Here is a 22,465-nt window from a genome sequence, read left to right on the forward strand (position 1 = left end):
ATTACCAATTCAGACCTTAATGGCAGCCTACATATCAGAGGAGATGCACTGGCTCGGTGTAATCTGACTTGTCTTAATTACAGGCAGTATTCAGTAATAGGCTGCTTCCATAGATATCAGCCATTAGAGCAATGTCTCTGGCAGGAGGGGTCTGATTGGTTACGAGGTAGGTGATAAAGAAGCCATGCCTCATTTCCCTCCAATTTTTTTGTTCGTACTTCCTTGTATTAAAGTCAAGCGTGAAGCTGGCAAAGGACTGTGTTAAACTGATTTATGTGGTCTTCTATTTGGTGGTAGCTAATCTGTGCTCCCTGACTGCATTGTCAGCAGTCAGCGTTCCTGTACATGATTTCACTGGATTAAAGCATTTTCCGAAAATTTTGGAGTTTAATTTAATCAACCCTTTTCTGATCTTGCTAAATTTGACATCAGAAGTGCGATTTTTGTGCAGAAGTTGAATCTGCAACCTCAAACCAGTGGCGCTTACCTGCTAATTAAATGAAACCACAAGAAGAGTCCTCAAGTCCTCAGGAAAGTCCTTTTTTTTAAAAGAGGATTTGACTGCTTCCCCGCTACTGTTTTTGCAGGCTGGCTTTTCCCCCCTCATTACGAAGTTATGCATGCTGTTTGAGAACTCATAGTGTCATTTCCTTGAGTTTTTGTGTGTGCTGGATGCTGTGATTTACATTCATGTAAAAGATGACCGAAATGATATTGACTATATATTCGCAATTGTTCCATCTCACCTGTTCACATTGCTTTCATTAGAGCCAAAGCATGTGATCTGATGACATAATACTGTATGTTTGAGTAATTCCACAGATGGCTTCACCATCCATTTCAAATGCCATAAAACAAAGTCAAACCATTAAAGATAATATACCCATTATTAGTATGGAAATTTGAAATGGAATGCCACAGAGTACTGAAAGCTTGTCACTTGAGTGACAGTTAAAGACACTCCTGGTTCAGTGCACTGTATTTAAGATGTGTTTGATGTTTTTCAAACTCCATATTTGGCACATTATGCTCGGGTGGCAGCTCACACCTTGTTGGTATTTAAGACAGATTTCAGCGAATATTACTGGATTGTGGTGGCGGTTACATTTAAGGGTGCAGCTCCCTCATAACAGGGAGGTGTCGTCTGCTGACAGATCACTGTCTGGATGAGAGAGCACAGCAGCATCCCACCTCATTACCGTAGCAACACACTAACCGAGGGACCGACACACTGCTCGCTGTGATTAAGATGTAAATTTCCTCTAATTGGAATGTAAATTCATACATTTATATGAAGACGTCAGCTGTCAGATTGCAATATTGTGTCCTTTTTTCTCCCTCTCCCCTGTTCCCCAAGCAGGGACTAGGTGCCTGTAATCTGTATCATACTCCCGCAGCCCATCCTGGGATTTGCCGTTTGTTTAATGGCGGGCCCATTGTCCTGCATCCAGCCCGTCATTGTAATGCTTCCCATTCATGTTTCTGTGTTTTGTTGCAGTCTGATTTGCTCTCGCTACCTGTGTTTGTTCCTCCATGCATGGCTGAGCCGTCAGGGCTTTGGGGATGGGGAGGGACTTTGAGACGGGGCCGGGGTCATTGGGTGGCCGTATTTTGTGTGTGCATCGATTACTTCTGCTGAATGTTCCTCAATGCAAATAAGTCTGCCACTTTGAGAGGAAGCACATGTATCTGAAGTAATTAATTTTACCCTTGAATGCCAGCTGTGGTGTTGGTGTGATGTGTTCCAAATTGAGCTTTCTCACCAAAAAGGTGTTAATTTAGGGATTTGGCAGATGAAGTAAGTCTGTTTGCCAGTCTGTATGGCCAATGAAACTGGGATGCGCCATTTTTGTCCTGCTAATTCAGAGATTGTGCTCAAAGCACCTCGTCCAAGTTATGTCATTGTCTGCTTACCACAAATCAGTATATGACAAACAGAGTAGCTGTCTAATTTAGGGATTTGTTGGGTGGATGAATGAGCAGGTGCCTCATGTTTACAAAGGTGTTAACATTTTTATATTGTTTTTATAAGTTATGACTTGTTGACTTTGTAATGTTAGCACATGACATTGTTCCTGTTCTTTGTAAGAATAGAAAGTTAACATATTATTATAACTGGTACTTCTATTTACAGTGAAATGCAAAAGTCATGAAGTACACGTCATTTCTTTATACTTTGAGAGTTTGTTGTAATTTTTTAAAGTGATGTTGAGGAGTAATTCTTTTCCCAGCTTTCTGAAGCTCTTTCAAAGTTTTTATTTGGACGTGGGCTTCTTTTCCCCCTCACTTTCAGTCGGGTCCTTGAAACTAATACTTTTCAGAGGAAGGTTTTTGGTTTGTTTGTTTAGTCACTGAACATTGACCTATGAATCATTCAAGCATAAAAAAGAGATACTTAACTCAAAGGATGAACCAGTGTTGTGTCTAGACAACACTGTTTCAACAAATTGGCAAAGAACCAATTCTGAATTGTGTCTTTCGGCACTTTGTGACTAGCAGCCTGTGACAAACACACATTTGTTCGGCATTCTTTGCTTGAATCTATGAAAAATGCCAAAGTTAACACAGTTTGACAGGCATAAAATAGTATTTTTGTACCAAGAAGGTGATCCTCAGAGAGCTATTGTCCGAAATCTCATGGTGTGCAGTGTGTCCAGAACAAAATTGAGGAAACCACTCAAGTGGAGGAGAAAAATTAGAAGTGGCAGGCCTAAAAAAGTATATCCAGCAGACGAACACTGTCGGGAAGTTATGTCTTTAAGAAATAGGAAAAGCTACCTTTGTTTTCACGCAACAAGCTTTACCGGTACCCACCAGAACAGGTTGTGTTCTGATGACAAATCAGATCTGACAAATTCACACAGAAGTACACTACACATTATTTCAATTAGGAAACATACAAGAGCAACGACTTAAATTCTATTTTTAAAGGAACTGTGTCTTATCTTTTCCTTTCTTCTAAAAAACCACTATACATTATCTCTGGTGATAAAACACTGGAGAATTACACTGTCTCATTGTAAAATACACATTGATTTTTAACAGTGGCTGTTATATAATTATGATGTTCTGTTTTTTTTGTAACAAGGAGGGATCTAAAACAGTAGAAAACAGTTTTTATCTCTGCTAAACATTAACAAGTTTATTTGATTGATCCGTAACTCATAAGTCTCAGAGGTACCATTAAGGTGCAAACACCCTTCAGCCATTGAGAGTTTGTATTTATAGACCACATACACCTGTAGCTGCGAGTTCATCATTAGTGAATAAATTTAGTGATCAGTTGTGTAAGAGACATCGATGACTGGCTTGTGTAATCTTGTCCACTGGACATGTTTCGATGAACACAAACAACAGCAGGCGGATTTAATTTAGTTTGTTCCTGAATTGTACAGATTGAAAAACACCTGAGGGTGTGTGTTGGGGATGTTGCATATCTCCTGTACATTCCAATCAGGCACAGGTAGTGTGTGAAATCTCTCAAGTCACGCAAACCTGTCTTGGAAGCTGGTTCAGATACTGTAATTGCTGCAGCATTTTCATGGTTTTTCACACACTTTCTGAAATTATGAAGATACTAATTTCTGTGTGTGTGTGTGTGTGTGTGTGTGTGTGTGTGTGTGTGTGTGTGTGTGTGCGTGTGTGTGTGTGCGTGCGTGTGCGTGTGTGCGTGCCTAAAAGCCTTAATCTAAAAAAAATAAAAAAATAAATTTTAATCCTTTAAGAAAATGTGATATGTTCACAATACATCAGTGTGCGAAGCGTGCTGCAGGGTTTGACAGCAGCATGTGTTGATGTTGTAGGGTGCAGGAAATTAAAACACTGGAGGTCTCAGGAGAAACCTCTAGGCTATGTCAAGCTGGGAAGAAAAGGAGAGAGAGGGTGACACAACAGCTTCCTATTTTTATGTCCAGCAGACAATGCAGTTGGTAAAAAGCAGGTAAGTCCGTGCAGGCCTCTTGTGTGATGTTCTGTGTGGCCGAGCCTGGCATTCTCATGCACTCTGATTCCAGTTAAGGGTTGAGCTGTACGCCAGGAATCCTTACTATGCTGCCACAGCATGTCTGTGCTACTCCACCCACTTGTGGCACCAAACCTGCACGACGTGCCTTCCCTCAATTAGCTCTCCATCAGGAAGGAATCCTAATAAACCTGCTTCTTTCACTTCCACTCTATCCATCATCTTCAGTTTATTAAACCGAATCAACAGCGTGGAAATCTGATACGTTCTCAGCCACTGTTTCCGTTAACCAGGAATCTGCCTGTGGTCAGGTGAACCGGTTGGCTTTGCTCATGTGGGTTATTTTCAGTTTCTACATGATCCTGGAGAGCGGAGAGCGCACCATCCTTAGCAACTTAAAGTTACACCCGTCACCTGATTGCTTGCATGTGCAAGTGCATGATCTTTTTTTGCTTTTGGTGCCAAAATAAGGGATTCATGGGTCTCTAATAAATGTATATATTGAGGACTGTAGTAAACTATTTTCAGTACTGGAGTGAGAACTAATATACTTTTAGTTTTAACATTGTTTTACCACACAGCACCACACAACTAGCAAAGCTTGGCTTACTATTATCACATCAGACATACAAGAGTAGAGGTAGGAAGAACTGGGGCAGATAGAGAGACAAACAGAGGAAGAGAGAGAGAGACCATTTTGTCCCCCAGGTATGACAGAGTCACTCATGCAGAAAGATCCCACATGGAGGGAGGTGGGAGAGTGGGGTGGTGGGGGTGGGGGGCATGAAGGAACTCTTGGCTTCCTCTCCTCGTTTGTACCTCCCTTCACTGAAAACACATCTGTCTTCTTTTCTCTGCCACACACCTTTTCTGCATCCTTCGCTCACCTTCTCACTCCAGTAATGGAGTTTTGTTTTTTTTCACTGTTAACAGCTTAAACCGTTTTCTCATATTTAAGGCGTGAGGATTTCTTCTCACAGTTCATGCCACCTGCGATATTTTGTCAAACTTTGTGGGAATTGAGCGGCTGGTTATTGCAACCTGTGTCTTTTTTTTCTAGCTTTGGGTTTTTTGGCCTTCGGACACGGCGCCGTTACCATTACCCCAAGCAGTCTGTCTTACATGCAAATATGTGTCGGCTCTACAGCGATCACCATTTTGGTCCGCGGCAGAGCTATCTCATGGCTGCATGCATTAAAACAATTAAACTTTGCCCCTCCCCCGCCACAACAATCATTTGCGGATGTGTTGGGTGAAATTTAGCAAGAAATTATCATTTTCTGAATCACTTCACTCTGCTTGCTCTGTGTTTGTTTCATTCTTTCTCTTCCTCCATTTCGTCTTTGAGCTCCTTAAAAGACTTGGAGCCCCCTGCATGTTCTTCTTTTTGCTTCTTTTCTTCGTACTTTTTTTCATCATTATCCAACAGCACTTTTCTTTGCGTGCAAATGCTTTCTGAACGCCGTCCTTTCTTCCCTTTCAGGCTGGATGTCATTGTTGCTGCCTGTGGGCTGGGTGTATTTATTTAGGGGTAATTGGTGTGTGGATGAGTGAGGTAATGAGGTGCATCCACACTTGGCTGCTCCCCTCCCTGAGATCCTGAGACAGACGTAGCCTAGCTGGGCTCCGGTTGGAGCTGTACCACACTGCTGTCTCCGCCACACAGGTCAGAATGGCTCTTTCATACCCAGGTGGACAAATACAATCGCTGGGGCTGATACCTCAATGAGGCGTCTGAAGTGGTGTGTGTATGTGTGCATGAGCGCATTTCCATATGTGTTCATGTGCATGTGTTTGTGGGTGGAGATTGGGGGGGTGGAAAAACAGCGCTAGGCTGTGTGCTTGTCTCTGTCTCGAGTCCTTGTTTGCCTTGCAGCTTGTGTTTGTATAAGTGATTTTCTCTGTGTGTTTGTAAGTGCATGTATATCAGGCTGAGTGGGTGTTCAATGGAGCTCAAGGAGGACCTTTGGCTTTCATAGCCCCCTGCCAACCTCAAACTGCCCCTGATGTCCTGCAGAGTTACCTAATGATTTCACTTACACCTCCCTTATCTGTCTGGCCCGTGTGGCAGGAACCGTCTGACGCTTCAGCCTTTACATGCCATTTGCTGCCTCATATCCTGTGAAATTCAATTGCACAGCTCTAACTGTAGCCAGAGTCGTGGGATCTCCCTCTCTTACTTGCTCTCTTTCTCTTGCTCTCTAGCTCTGTCATCACACGCTCTGTCTCTCCCCCAGTCTAGCGTCTTGCATGTATTTGTAAATACAAACATCTGTACCATAACACATTTTACCACATTATATCAGAGCAACCTTGCATTTTAGTGCTTTTGCGCTCCAAAGTTGACACTTCATTACCCCGCAGTGTGTTGGTGACAGACTTTGAATGAGCGGTAGAAGTTTTAAACAGGAAAGCTTGGATGTTTGTGGGCACCCACAGGTGTTCAGCAGATAATATTATGCATAGATTGTTTTGTTGTTATCAGGGTAATTGGTGTGGACCTGCCAGCCTTTGATAGACACACAATTACTGTATGTGATGCATAAGTGGACTCATTTTACGGCAGGATTTTGAGTTGCTAATGGTGCATTATTCAGCTTTTGGTCTGTCCCCAAAAGTGCCGGGCCAAATCAAACACGCCGCTCCAGGGTAATTGAGGCCCACTCCGCACCCCCTGCAGTGAGCAAGGCAGAACTGTAATCCCCTGACAACTCTGACTTGGCCCCAATCTGGCAGGCCGCCCATTTCCCAGCAAAACGCCTAACTCCACATCAGGGAGAATGAAGAAGCTGATAGTCACATCTGAACTGCTTTCCAATTCTGCTATTCTTTTGATATCAACGGTACTCTGTAGCCACCTCTATACTTTCTTTTTCTTTTAAACTTCACAGAATATAATTGCACACTAATTGCATGGCTTAAACTAATATTCTTACTCATTAGTCTCCTCAAGCGTTTGTGGTTTTGTGATCAAAGGTTTTTGACAATAAACCTCACCACCCTAACCACAGAAAAGCTTTTCCTTAAAAAAAAAAAGAAACACTGCAATAGTTTTCTAAAGCTCTACCAGCAAAATGAAACACATAGTAATTACAAAAGCATTTTTCTGAAATTAGTAAAACTGTGTTATTTTGAGCGATTGTAACCTACCTAACCTAAATAATAACCAACCTACAACTGCAATATGCTAGTGGTACATACCAAGGGTTCATACATTTCACATTAAACTTTTTTCAGTTGCCCATAACTTCAAAAAGTCCACAACTGGAGCTGCAGAGGTACACAGCTTTAAGACATGAAACACTTTCATTCTGCACACGTCATATTTAATTCTCACGATTCATTTCTTTTAACATATTGAAGTTAATAGTGCTTCATAATTGGCACAAATGCAACATTATCTAATCATTGAAAAAAAATCTCTGCACTAGTTGTATTGTCATACTTGACATTATAAATTAGTTTATTTAAAATAAACCCTCATAAGAGCTTATTTAAGATCCAGTTTAAGATGCTAAAATTATTCCTGTTGAGTTAATGCATTGATTCATCACTTCCTTCTTCTTCTTTTCTTCCTTCCTGCATGATAAAGACCATTTTCTAGTCACTCATATAACTGTAAATGACACTTTCCGTGCAGTAATTTTTTTCCTCAACAACAAACCTAACATTTTTGCACTTTTAGAGAAAAGAAAAGCATGAAAAAATACACCAAATAAAATTTCTCATGCCTAATTGGTCAAGAAGTGAAACAAAAAACTGTGATTTTTATGAAAGGGTGTTTAAAACACCTGCACTGTTTGATGAAACATCTGCTTTTTTGAAAATCTTGCTGTAAAATCCTTAAAAAATAGAATATTTTGTCTTTTTTTTGCTTTGGAAGCTTATTACAGTGATCATTGCAGTTCAAAGAAGTGATTTGTAGCTGCACCAACATTTAATGGGTTCTCCCTTACTCAATACTTTTTGACTAGCCTAGTTTCATGAAAATCATCTTGGTTGTTTTGTGCACATTCATGCTGACAAACAAACAATAGTCACAGCCATCTATCTCAGAACATTTGTTTCTTGTCATTCTTTTAAAATCTCGACATTCTCTGAAGTGTCACCTCTTATGGGGTCATTTGCAGGGAGGGTATAACATGCATTTAGCGCTGTCTGATTCTTAACTTTAGCATGTGTTCTCCCCAGGCCTTGGCTCACTGTTTTAATAGCTTTAGTAATGCTTCACAATTAACACTCAGCCAGCGCTCTGGGTTAGGTCATGGCTGGTGTTTTTCAGGCTAAATTAGAAAACACAAAACAAGAATTCCCCATCACCCACAGTGTTTTTAGGACCTAGTGGTTATGGGCAAAATGGAAGGTGGTGAATTTTTTGACAGGGCAGCCGAGGTGATGCCTCATTCCCTTTGACATCTTGAACACCCTAAAGGTGGCTTTGCCAACAGTCTACCCAGGAAGCACCTTACCTAGCTGTGGCTAAATTTACACAACCACCTGCCCACAGGGAGGGAACTAGAGAGGAGAGCAGAGGTGGAGGTGGAGTGGCGATGGAGGGCAAATGGGGGAGAGAGAAGGAGGGGGGAGGGACTGAAGTATGTTGGTGTGCAAGAGAAATTCAATACAAAATATGTTTACGTAGTTACTTTCAGTCCTATTTGTTGTTTTAATTTACCTCAGATGGGAGATATTTTCCAGTTTATCGTCTGTTGTAAAGGAAAAAACGTGTTCCACCTGTACTGTGTTATTTACGCCCCCCCCCCCCCCCCCCCTTTTTTTTTTTTTTTTTTAAATGATTGGCCTGGTGGTGTGCCTGTTTTACAAGCACTCTTTAACTCCATTAGCTCACCATTTGTGCTACAGACAAAATTCAAACAGGTTTGGAAAGAAGAGAAGATGCGATTTAAGGGAATATTCTGTGATTTTCTGTAGCACAAAGCACAAGGTACTGCTGTCTGAACAGAAATATCAGCTGTGCCTAGATTTTACTATGTGAGCTTTACATTACTTTACATTACATCCTTAACCATTCTGGACTTAGAGAGAAACTTCAAATAATTTCTGAAAAATATGAATATTTTTGAATTTTACAGCCAAAATTACAAAATAAATCCAGACGGCTTGTATGAAAAAGATGAAAAATTATGTTTTCAACCAACATGTCTGTGGTCTGCAGTAACACCAGTTTTTACTTCTTACAGATGTGTTTTAAGTTTCCTTGCCCACAAGTCTTCTAAGGTCACCACAGGTCAGAGTCATTGAGAACGAAGCTCCATGCCAACGTCCATGTGGCTGACTTCAAAAAATTATAACGAGAACGACTACTCGTCCGTGGTGTACAGTTCTATTGGATATATAGTGTTCAGCTATTAATACCAATACTACAAGAGCTGTTTTGGTTTTGTGCTCAGAGTAGCTGCCAAACAGATTGTTACTGAAAATTCAGTAATTAAATGAGATGTCAGCGTGTGATAAAGTATCTGTCGGCTTATTTACTCATGATTATGATTGTTTTATGAATAGGCATAAGTATTAACCACTTAAACCATATTTATGCTTTTTATAAATTTACTGAAAGCATGCTTATATTGAAGCTCCCAAGATGGACAGTCGAATAGAATGGTAACAATTCTAGATGCTCCCCAATGGCAGTGTTCAGGCTGATTGCCTGTAGGCTGATGTGGAGTGAATGGCCTTAGAGGCTCTAGGCTGGTCTATGTGTGGCCCGGCTGGTCCAAGTCAGCAGTAATGACTGGCTTTGGCCAGCATGCCTGTTAGTGTGAATGGGGTTACTCTGGGCAACACCTTTTCAGCTGGGTCCTATGAAGTCCCCAGTATGGTGGTCTTTGTCCACACAAGGGCTGTCCTCTCAGCAAAAAGGGCTTCTTTTTTGTGAGGACTATCAACTGGTGATGGATTATACCCACCCTTCTTTATTCATCCGGGCAGGGTAACAGAGAAAGATGTGAGCGAGCATGTATGTCTTAGGTATACGCAGATATGTATGTAATGTCACACTCAGCATAAAAAGCATTACATGTGTAAATGTATAGTTTTCTTTGGTGAACCTGACGTGATCCCCACAGTTTGTTTTTCGTCAGATTCTCTTTTCCTGAATTTTTTTCTTCCTCCTTAGCTTCAACCATCTTTTGCTAAATCTTAGTTGTTTAACTGCTGCTTGGCTCCAAAAGATTTAGCAGGTGAACTTCATGGCAGAAACCTGCAATTGGAGAGACTGTTCGGCCCCAGTGTAAAGAATTGGCCTATAATTCTTATACACAGCTGTGCCTTTGTTTACAAGTGTATATGCTGCCGTTTTCAGTTGCAGACACGCTTAACAAGAGTGCTGGTGTCATGTGCATCTCATGGCTTACATTGCAGTAATGCTATGTGCAATTTGTTAGTAAGAGAGGTAAGAGCAGGTTAAGTTTATAAACTTGTAGTTTTAATATCTTCAGCACTGAAGACATTTTAAATGGACGATGATATATTGTTGTGTTCTCCTTTTATTTTGATTTTGCCTTCAGTTCTGGTCTTTTACTTGCACACTAGACTTCGTCTGTGAGAGTCATTACCCCACACCCCTCCCGAGGGGTCAGCCACTTACCCAGGCTGACACAGTAACCTCCAGACGACCTTTCGCTTTGCCAAATGTTATGCCTGTAAACTGCGTGAACTCTTATCACAGTAAATGATGAAAGAAAGAACAAGACTTGTTAGTGGGAGCTAAAGCCGGGTTTAGGTAACCCTAGATGTACAATTCTGCTTTGTGCACTCATGTTGTAAGTACCTCTGTGTGACACATGCATAGGAAAGTAGCCGTGCGTTGTAGACTGAGTGCAGCACCGAAAAATACATGAATAATAGATGACAAAATATCTGTGGAAATGTTCTAGGTTTTATTTTTTTTATTTTTTTCAAATTTGTATTTATTTATTTTTTGGGTTACTGAAACAGTGACAGACGATTTCGTGAAAGGGTAGTAGAGTTTTTGAAGTAACGAGCGCTTCATAAAACATGCAGCTTTAGTGCATATCGAATCTACTGTTAGTGAGATTTAGCATTGTTAGCTGGATAGTTTTGCTGTCTTCGGAAAGAGTCTATTCCCCACTGTTGCTAGTATTTATGCAAAGCTATGATGACTGGTGCTTCCTCCAAACTCACCCTGAGGTGAGACATATGAATTGTTTCAGTGCTCCAATCACCTCTGCAAGTAAAAAAAATCTAAATCTCAATTATTTCTTTACATTGTTACTTCTGTTATTCTTCTGATTTAAAATATAAACAGATTTCATATACACTTGCACCTGACTTCATTAGGTAGAAGTCCTCATCTCATCTTTTTGAAAACAAATATTTAATCAGTCAATCATATGGCACCAACTCAATGCATTTACACATAAGAACAGGATCAAAACAACCTAATGAAGTTTAAGGGACATTGAGTGTGATATAGTAGTTGCTGTCTGACTTGCTGGTCTGAGTTTTTCAGAAACTGCTGATCCACTGGGATTTTTCCACACAACCTCTCTAGAGTTTACAGAAAATGGTCCAAAAACCCCTCCGAAAATATCTTTTGAGTAGCAGTTCTCTGACTCAAAATACCTTATTGATGCCATAGGTCAGAGGACTGACTCCCTTGAGCTGGTAAGAATACAGAAGTAAACCAAATAATCATTCAGAAGAGCATCTCTGAGCACACCACTTACCGAACCCTGAAGCAGATGGGCCACAGCGGAGAGAGACCTCACTGGGTATCATTCCTGGCAGCTAAGAACTGAAACTGAGGCTACAATTTGCATGAACACACCTCAGAAGAAAATCATCGCCTGGTCTGATGAGTCTTGATTTCTGCTGTGACATTCGGATGAGAATTTGGCCTAAACACAAGATCATGGATCTGTTTTGCCTTGTATCACAATTCATGCTGTTGGAGGAGGTTTAATGGTGTGGGAGAGATTTGACTCACTTTGAGCCGCTTAGTACCGATTGCACATCATTTAAATGCAGAGCATAACTTAGTATTGTGTCCATCTCTGTATCACCACAGTATACCCATCTTCTAGTGTCTGCTTCCAGCAGGTATTTCTTGAATATGACAATTAGTTCACTGTAGTCAAATGGCCTCCACAGTCACCAGATGTCAATCCAGCAGAGCACCAGCTGTGTAGTGCTGTCATGTCATTATTTACCAAAGTCTCTCAGAAATGTTTCCAGCACCTTTCTGAATCTCTGCCACAAAGAATTAAGGTAGTCGTGATGGTAAACGGATTCAGCTAGTTAGGTGTACCTAACAAAGTGGCCCGTGTGTGCATATTGGAAGTAAAATTTAAAGTAAACTTGATTTGTAGCCCCCCAAAAAACAGGGAGAAATGATACACTTCACCTGTAAACACCAATAGTTGGTAAATCATTGTCAGCTTAAATCTTATTGTTATAGCTCTGCTTTTCTTTGTTTTTTTCTTACTAAATCATTTTAAATTCCCAAAAGTGTGATTGTTAAAGCAGGACATTAGACAACCTGCTCTTACTAAAGTTGCCAGTGAGGTTTTAGCTTGAGGATGCCAATATCAGAGTCACAGTTTGAGGGGTAAAATGTGTGTTTGAAGGATGGAGGGCACAAGAGATCCCCCAGATATGCTGTCATAACCCATGCAACCGCACTTTTTGCTATGGGCCTATTGGTAGTGAAAGCAGCACTTAGATATGTTTGTACTCTTCGCCCTCTATCCTTCTCCCTTTCTCCCCAGGCACCATGTCACTCCAGGGGAAATCCAGCACTCTCTGGCTATGCCCAAGTTCATAACACCAACTAACCCCCCTCTTTTCACTATCCACCATCACAAGGGTCAATGTGCCCTCACCCTACAATGCCCACGGTCTTTACCAACACTGCCCTCCAAAGAGAAACAAAACTGAACTGAAAAGAGACAAAATGGCCCCACGCCGCTTCTCCTGTCAAAGCTCTTGACAGGCCCAAGCGGAGGACCCCAGAGGAGGGTTTAGTTGAAGATGATGACGACAGATATAACAAGTTGTTGTGTTACAGCACAGTTACACTTTGGCCCTTGTTTGTCCATTTAGTTATTCAGAATCATCACAGAGCTAACTGATTCCCATGCATGTCATGTTTAGTAACATGACAGATACAATCAAATGCTGCTTTTTATCAGTCTGTGGAGCGTGAAGGGTAAGTGAGGAGTTAGCTATTCAAGAGAACAAGAATAAACATTCCATTAGGTATTAAAAAAAACTTGAAATATTGTCAGCTAATCAATTTCCTGTTTGGACATGCTCGCTTTTAATGAAATTCAGTCAGTTATTAGTCCCTTCCCCTTTTTCCAGTGTTAGGGAATATAATTACATTGAAAATGCTTACTCATCCTTCTGCCTGCCTGCTGCCTACTCTGTCAGATGCATTAGGCCATGAAGCGGAATAGATGAGGAGCCTGTGTCTGTATCTGTCTATCTGTCAGTCCTCCTGACTGTCTGTATGCCTGACTTTTAGATTATCCCGGATCAGGCAGCAGGTGACATGGTGAGCAGGTGACCATCACCCAATTACCAAAGAGAAACTTGAGAAAGCTCCAGTGTAGTTTGCGTTTGTTTCTTTCTTCTCTTGTCTCCTGAAAAAGGAAAAAGCTTTATCAGGTAGCATGCAACTTAACAAGCAAGAAAATGCATCCGTCCTTTCATGCGTATTTTTTGCTAGTATTCAAATGACGCTGAAGGTTAAATATACTACAATAAACCATGTTATTACCGAAAAGAATGCAGAATAAAATCCCAAATATTCTAAAAGTGATTAATAATGTCAAATTAATTTGACAAAATAAAAGGATGAGAACAAATTTTTACTTAAAAATTTCAAAGTCTAAAGGAGAAAGACTTTGCTAGTCAACAGGTTATTCTTAGGGCAAGGCCAGGGATTGTGTTACGCTCTTTGTTACCACAAAAGAAGAGAAAGGTAGAGCTTCTTCTCAGCTTTTGTTAGGTGCAGGTGGGCTAGAATTTCCAAAGTGATTGGCATAAAGGATTTATGCCGGGTTGTTTCTGCATTTTTTTTTCTGGGAAGGTGGCGGAAGTATTCTCCGAAATTGCCAGGGTAAATGTGCTCATAGTTTACTTGTCGAATAGAAAGGTTCATCACCTCATTATGTGGGTTTTTGGTGTGCTAAAGCCAATACTAGTTCCTATAGATACAGCAAATGATTTCCCACACAATGCTGTGAAACTTTAGAGTTGCGAGGGATTACAGCGCTGGCAGGCGATTTACCTTGGTTTAGTCACTGAACAGATCAGCAAGTCTACCAGTTTCAGCCGTGAAACAGTCTGCTGCCATTTTGACCCTTGGCTGGTTGTAGAAATGGGGCTGGAAATGGAAGACATTGACCTGGTGTCACGGACAGATGTACACATTAGTTTACAGTGGCTGCACTGCAGCTGTGCCGCTCAAGGAAATGGAATTGGCAAAAGGTATCACCTCTAATGTGACCGCAGTCTATGAATACTGGACCTAGAGCTATATATTAAAAATACATTTTGTCGAATTGTTCTGCATTAATAAAATGACCCAAGCTTATCTTATTGGTAACAGCATGTACCCAGATTTCAGTCACTTTTTCTCCACTGCAATTGTAATGACTTCAATGTAGAGAAGCAATTTTCAGTTTTATGTAATTTCAGTGAAATCACCGAGTTTACGAAATGCTGTCAGCATTACAGCACTGATTGATTAAGTAGGTGTTTATGGTAAATATCTTGTCACTTCCTTAAACATATTCCTGTGCCAGCTAATCTGATTGGAACAGCCAGACCGGTCATCATGTGTTCTAACAAGGTGTTGGGTTTCCCATCGTCCTAAGCTGTACAGTGACACGGGCCATTTGAAAGTGTGGCTAAAACTCTATGGAAGAAATGACTCGTTAAATTAGCACCTAATACTCCAGTCATTAGCAAGCCGTTACCACCACTGGAATGCCTTTGATGGCGCTGCTTTGTGTAAGTAGGTCCCTTGTAAGCTCCACTTGGAAAAATCTCTCCATTTAGATGTTGGAATATTACACAACTGCTTTCCATTGTAACGCACACAAGCAAAACAAAAGAAGATGCCCAAAACAGTGATTTAGTGTGTTCTCTGACCCTTAAACGACTGACGTCATATCCACAAATAAAACTACAGAGAGTGGAAATGACCGGGCAGCATAAAACACCGTATTCTCTGAGAAACAGGTCTTTGGGGTCTTTGGTAAGCTGAAGGGAATTGTCCATTGTGGGGTGATATCAGTAACCCTCTTAGGCAAAGCTAGTCTGTGGGCCGACCCCGAGGGCTCATTTCAAGTGCTTAGTGCTCGTTTGGAGCTTTGTCACCCCTCGCCCTGTTGCCAGCATGGCCCCATCCCCTCTGGCTGTGGTGGCGGAGCTGTACCACAGACCTTTACCCCTGCCCACCACCAGGGAGGGAACACTGACATCACAGCTCTAAGACACACACTCACGCACACACACACACACACACACACACACACACACACACACACACACACACACATTGACTAAGATTGTAGCACACATCCAATTTCACATTGCCCCCCTCCACCACGGCACCACAGCCAATGGTCTATTTTCCCGCCGTCCACTCCTTTCCAACACCCACCCCCCACCCCTCGCCCCTTTCTTATGTTTTTCCTCTTTCTCCACCCTCGCGAAGGTTGCCAGGCAGCAAAGAAAGACTTCACACACACATACACCCCACTATGCCTCTGAGGGTTATCCGGATGTCCTTGTTTACATCATGGAGTGTGCAGGACGTAGGGAAGCAGATTCAGAGCCTCCCTGACTATGTCTCTCGAAGTCCTACACTGACCTCCATTCATTTGTTGTCAGTGTGAAATGCTCAGGGCAGTAATGCATTTGCTGTAAACATTGCTACAATAATCTACTGTACTTACAATGCTTTTAAAATATTTGGTGTAAATTTCAAAGATAAATTCAAAATTATTGAAAATAATTTGATTGTCTTCATGCATTTAGCTGTGCTTAGGATTACTTCATTTGGTATAGAAGAGAGTTTTTTGGCTCTGATAACATTTATCGACTCTTATATTGGCTGTGTGTGTGTGTGGTGGTTGCTGGCTGTTACTAGGCTGTCTTTTCCCTGTGTGTCAAACCAATCGATTGGTTTGTTTGCTCCTCCCTCCAACTTTGATGTTACCATTGATTGTTCTCATCTGCCCCTGAACTCAAAGGTTAGAGGAGCTGAGCTGCACTTCTGAATTGCTTTGACCTTCGCTCTGCACATGCTCAGTGGGTTTACAGAGCCCAGAGCCAAACAGACATGGTGTAGCCAGGCCCGTGGGTGCGTGACAGCCAGACAACGGTGTGATGTCTTTTTTTCCCCTTTAACTCACCCACTGAGGATGATGTATATGTGATTGATTTTTCTCCTACCTCTCTCTCTAACATGTTTCCGCTGCAGTGCGCTAAGCAGGACTGAGTCCAGGCTTGATCAATGCATTGTTTTTCTTTTTCAATCACACTCGAGTGAGCTGAAGACACGAAAGGTTACACAGGTGAGGTTTGGCAGGGTATGGAAGCAAAGCAGCGCTTCTGGAGGCCCCCTCAAGGCCGGTGTATGAGTTTGCCTGGGATGTTTGTGTGTGCGTGCGTGCATGTGTGTGGGGGGAAAAAAAGGAGTGAAAGAAAGACTAACATGCAGAGAGAAGTTGAACAGATTCATGTTTTTCTAACAACTTCATCTTCTGGTCTCACCAGTCTTAGTTCATGCTTATTATGTGCCTCATGTTTGTTCTTCACTGGGAATCATTTTCCTTGCCTCTATGTAACCTTAGCTTTACCATCTCACATTAAATTACAGGTCCTTCACAAGTGTCTCAGTTCTCACCTTCCCTTAGATAATCTGCAGGAAGACTACTCTTCTTTCCTCTGTTTGCCTCACAAATGGTTTTCTGAAACACACACAAAGGCAATATGCTCAACAACTTGAGCTGTCGGCCACAGGAGCAGGAAGAGAAGGCTTCATATCAGACACGAAGATCAGTCATTTAAAACACACTCAGGTGTTTCAGCACTCTAAAAAAATAAAGGCTGGAAGTCATCTACCCTGAAGGGGTAAAGAGTGCGGCGTTGTTCTGATTATCTCTAAGTAATGACGCTCTTAAACCCCGTACCCAAACACCTAGTCATTAGGAAAAAGATAAGTATCTGTGGGAGTGGAAGGGCTCTGCTAAAGCTGGATGTCTGGAGGGGAAGGACGTGGCGGGCAGGGAAGGTTTACAGGGTTGAGGTGGGCTAGGTGTGGGAGTGCAGGCTTTGGCCAGTGGGTTTCAGATGTCATGGCAGATTCTTTCAGGGGGAAATTATAGGGTTTAACTTCTCTTGTACCCAGAATGGCAGTATTCTGATTTAACTTCCTCAATAGACACTCGGGCAACAAGCCACTCAGCACCATTGTCAGGGCCACACTTGACTCCGGAGATACTTCACCTCCTCTCACGCTCTCAACAGCTCTTCAAGACTTTGTTCATGGAGGGCCGCCGACAGCCTTTCACGGCAGATCTGGAGAAAGCAGAGCAGGCAGTGAAACCCCTCTTAAGCTTTATAGCAGTAAGCATGTTGGTGTTTGGGGGGTTTACACGAGTGGCCCTCATTAACCTCTTAGCGTCTTTGTGCTTTGAGTTGGCACAGGGCTGCTCTGTAGATAAGCTTTACTGTAAAAGACTTTCTTGTAGACAACTGAGCACAATTTGTGTTACAGTAAAGCAGGTCAGCGCTGATGCACTGATGCAAATGCATCCATCTAGATTTTCCGGGCACAGTTGTGTTGGAACACACACTTTCTCTTACTTCATAAATGAGTGATTTTGTGTCCCATTCACAATTCTCCAAAACAACCCTAACACACACACACACACACACACATATATATATTCCCCATGAGGTGTAACAGACCTAAAGCTCTCTGAAGCATTTAGCAACACGCTGGCAGGTTTACTCCATGCTGCCAGTGCTGAGGGGAGTGCTGAAGCATCTAATGCAATTTCAACCCAACATGGCTCTCTGCGAATAAGCATCACTGAAGAGTAACATCTACTGTATGCTGATCCACTGCAGAGCTTTCTTCTTGCACTGACGCTCTGCCCCCTCCCTCTGTCCCTCTTCTCTCTCTCTGATTTGTGCAGAGACTGCATTTGCCTCCAGACTTGTCTGAGACAGTGAGTCGTGTGAGCAGGGGGGAGCTGGCAGGAGCAGCCGCGGTGGCGTCAACCTGTGGCTCCGGCACTTCCGGCAACAAACACCTGGACTTCTAGAGCTCCCACACAGTCGCTATAGGCAACCAACACCTGGAATGCCGCAGCGTTGTCCTCTTCACTGCGGTGACCAGGTTGTTCCCTTGCCCACATAATGTCAACATCTATAACCCTGCCAGCCATTACCACCTGCCAACTGACACAGCCAGGGGTGAAGATCTAAACATCCACAGTACCTCTTCTCATAACCGACACATTTCTTCCTATATTTCACAGCTCTTCTTTTATTTACACTTAGTCTACATGCTTTTTGTTTTTTTCCTGACTCTGAAAGCTGATATTCACACAATCCACGCTGTCATTACGGACTCATTTCACTTTTGTTGCTAGCAAACCTTTTTCTGTTTTTCCTGCAAGCTGCAGAAACATAGAAACACTGTGTTGTTTTGAAATGTAATGTAAATGGCTGGTAAGGTGATGATTACTTAACCTAAATAAAATACAAGCTGGGTGTTTTTTTCAGGTTTGGTACATTTTGTAAGTTCTTTGTTGTTTTCTCTGCCTCTAGAGAATATGTTTACAAGCAAAGTGCAGCCGTTAATTATTTTTTTTAACCTTTCTTTACAGACAGACAGTCGAAGTAAATATTGAATAATTTAACTAATCTCTGGGCCTCTGTCGACTCACTCCAGTTTACAAAAGTCTATAAATACAGTTTATTTTGCAGGTTGATCAAATTTTCTTATGTAAAAGTAAATAATAAACAATAAATATACAGAACATGGCACACACTATATTGTGTATATCGCCAACTCTGAGGAGAAAATAGACTGTGAGACTGGGAGGGACTGATCTCTGGTTTGCCTGACTGGTTTCAGGTTTGGATAGGGATGCCTCCATCTGACCCTGAGACTGTGCCTGTGAGTGATGTATACCTCCAGTAAGCAGAGCAGAGCAGGAATGTGGGCAGAGGGTAGGAGAGCTGAATTTGGGTGCAGGCTTCACACCTCATCAGGCATGTTTGCTGGATGAGCTGCTTTGCCATGACAAGCCCAAAAGAACAAATTAGGTCAAACGGTGACATGGAGAAACAGAGGAGAACAAAAAAATCAACATGAAAAATTAAATGTTTCATTTTTATTTTCCTCAGTCTGCTGTTGATGCCAGTTTGAATATTTTTGCTCGTAAAAACTGGCAGTATTGGTAACCATCTGCAACACTTGTCGGGAGAGGGTAGTGTTACCTGACGGATTCATACATGAGTGGAGCGCTCTTGTATCAGGTGTATATTATGAGCAAGAACGAGTTTTCGTACGCAGGTCGCTTACGCATGTGAATGAAAGATAAAAACGCATTTTTTTAAAGTTATTGTTGCTGATGACATATTCAGGGTGCAAATTAAAGGTAGATTAAAATAGAACAGACTCATTTTGACACGTGTTTATGTTCCCGTTTCACTAGCATGCAAGTTTGTTGTTTTTTTTGTTTTACATTATTTAGCCCAAGTTTCTATGTCAGCATGCTGATTCACATTCTGTCTACTCGGTTCAGAAGCACTTGAGCTGATTGTTTTTTTAATTTATAAAATGTTTTGAATCAAATTTAGAATTTAGCATATGACTTATCATAGAGCGGATTTGTCAGCGTCCTCCCACAATGCAGCGGCTTATGATTAGCCAAGTGTTTGCCTGTTTTGTCACCTGTCTTCTGATTGATTCAGTTTTGTTGCTCAAAATGCAATGCGCCTTTATTACTAGGTATGTTACCAGTCTGTAAATGAAATCCGTATTACTGTCGCATAAGATGAACATTCGATGCTGTAGGTATATTATGCAGCTCTTCCTGAAGTAGTGTGGAGATTGCACATCTATATGTTTCTTAGCTAAAGCCAACTATTTGAATATAGTTGCTTTTACTTGGGTTTTATGGATTGTATTTTATCACATACTATTAAAGAAGTAAAAAGTGGGGTGTTTTCTTAACCACATTCAATAAATTTTTTCTGCATTAACTATTTCTCTGAGAAGTTTAGTGTAAAAGCAGATTCCCCTTCAAATGTGTTGTTGTGTGTTGCTTTAGAGATGAGAACCAATTAAGCCATACTTGTCAAAAACATCTTACTCAAAGCTTATACTACTCTTTATTTGTATTCATAATGATGAGGGAGGCATGACTTCATGTTTGCTTCAAGCACACGCTCACGCTGAGACGCTAAGTAGCCGGGCGTCAGCATTTGTTCACTTGCTGTGGGAATTCAGATTCAGATTTCTCCAGGTCAGAATTATTGTGTCTCATTAAAAATCATATCGAAAAGTAAAAAGTTCTCTGCAACTTTTACAGAAACTTCTATTGCCTGACTTTGTTCCGCACAAGAATTACATTTAAACCATTTTATCCCGAAGCTGTGTATTATTTAGACTTCCACTAATTGCAGTCTTTCTTGCATTTTGAATCTCTCTGTAATTATTAATGTTCCTCTTCTGTCTTGCCGCAGTCATCGAGTCCGCTCCGTCTTCCCCTCCTCGTGCTCCCGAAACAGACTTCCTCCATTTGTGTGATAAACTGGATTAAATGAACAGAGAAATTGCTTTAGTCCAAGAAAAAAAAAATCCTCTTAAAAATCTGATTAACCTCCAATCCTGCAAACTTCTAACTGAACTATTTAATATCGAGTGAGACATCTACATGAAGTTGATCAATTTAGCAGGATGTTCGGAGCTGGTACATGCTGAGTGAATCTTACCTGACCTCACTCTCTCATGGATAACTTTTCCTTTTAGATGGTTACTCTCGCTCTCTCTCTCTCCCCCTCCATACCCCTTTAAATCCATACACATACACACACAAGCCCCCCACCCCCTGCTGAGGCAGCAAGTGAAGCAAAATAACTCACTCTGCCACACAATCGCTCCTCCACCTCGCTCTAGGCACTGACTGCTTTATTTCATGACTTTTTTCCCCCCTTTCTCTTCTCTGCTCCCTCCTTTTCCTCATTGGTCCCGTCATCGGTCCTGTATTTTTTTTTCTTTTTCCATACCATCGTAACTCTACTAAAACAAGAGCAAGGGACGTTGAATTGCTTGACCTTTCTCATTGTGTGGTCTGTGTCGACTTGGTTCGGCCCCACACATCAGGAATGTGTTTTTTTTATTTTGGACGCCTTTGTTGGGAAGGAATCGAACGTGTTACGTTCACCACAAGCTGTCGCACTGGCACCGGCCCGTGTTAGAGTTGTTCACTTTAGCAGCGACGATGCAAAAAAAAAAAAAACAGAGTTTCTCCTTGCTCAGTAAAAGCTGACACAGCATTAACCAGGCAAAAAGGCTTTCTTTAAGACACAATTTTACTGTACAAAATGTTTTTTATAGTTTTCACAAAATACATTTAGAAAGCTCCATTTTAAATAAAATTAAATTGAAATATTTAAGAGACAGCGTGTAGACGTTTTATCTCAGAAGCAATGCTCAGACGTAAACCCAGTATGTGTCCATGTTCTACGTACACACTGAAATAAAAATGCAAAACTCAAAAGAGCATGACAGATGATGCTAGAAAAACCCTCCCATGGTCTTCAATTATAAATAAGGACTGCGGGTTTCGACTGCAGTCTTACGAACTCGAAGCCAATATAGTTGAACAGAACGTGTTTACAAAATTTTGCAACACAAGACTAATATCTTTTTTTAAAAAAACATTGTGTACTAGATGAAATACAAAGGCTTTGGTCTGTTTTACAATCAACAATGATTAAATCTGATATGTACTTGTAAACAACTGCCAAACACTTAAGTTTAAAACTCTGTCAAGCAATGTTTAATCATAATTATAGGAATTAAATATTTCTAGTTGCACATTTTTTTTTGACCATAGGACACTATAATACAACTATACCTAAGAGACAAATTGTACCTGACCCTAAAGAAAATGTATTTTATGATGCATGGAACATTTATAGAATATTCTGGGGGGGGAGGGGGATAAATGAAATCAACTTTTATTGGTGAAATCTTTCTGGAAGATTTCTAGGGAAGACAAGTACTTTACATTTTGACATAAACAAACTGGATTATATCGAAGATGCAGTCTACCATTTACAGACTACAGGGTTTTTTTGCACCCGTGTTTTCCACATTTAACGTTCTTCCTGGTAATCAAGTGTCAATCCAACCACCAAAGCAAAAGGGTCCGAGTTGGGTTGCGTGTCGCACCTTCTTTGCACACTTGAAGCTGTTCA

The 22,465-nt window shown here is 41.4% G+C and overlaps 1 protein-coding gene across 1 annotated transcript in view; it reads left to right on the plus strand.

The window, feature by feature from the left end:
• Positions 1–18,753, plus strand: part of elp4 (elongator acetyltransferase complex subunit 4) — a 54,796-nt gene extending 36,043 nt beyond the window's left edge. The window contains exon 10 of the mRNA XM_085268065.1: positions 18,163–18,753. Within this exon, the coding sequence (XP_085124191.1) occupies positions 18,163–18,291 (129 nt within the window). The 3' untranslated portion in view covers positions 18,292–18,753. The remainder of the gene's footprint in view (positions 1–18,162) is intronic.
• Positions 18,754–22,465: the final 3,712 nt, after the last annotated feature.

The sequence above is a fragment of the Mchenga conophoros genome, linkage group LG1 (assembly GCF_057382185.1).
Source record: "Mchenga conophoros isolate Kocher_MC1m ecotype Shallow Benthic linkage group LG1, M_conophoros_male_GT1.1, whole genome shotgun sequence".
NCBI classification, from domain to species: Eukaryota; Metazoa; Chordata; class Actinopteri; order Cichliformes; family Cichlidae; genus Mchenga; species Mchenga conophoros.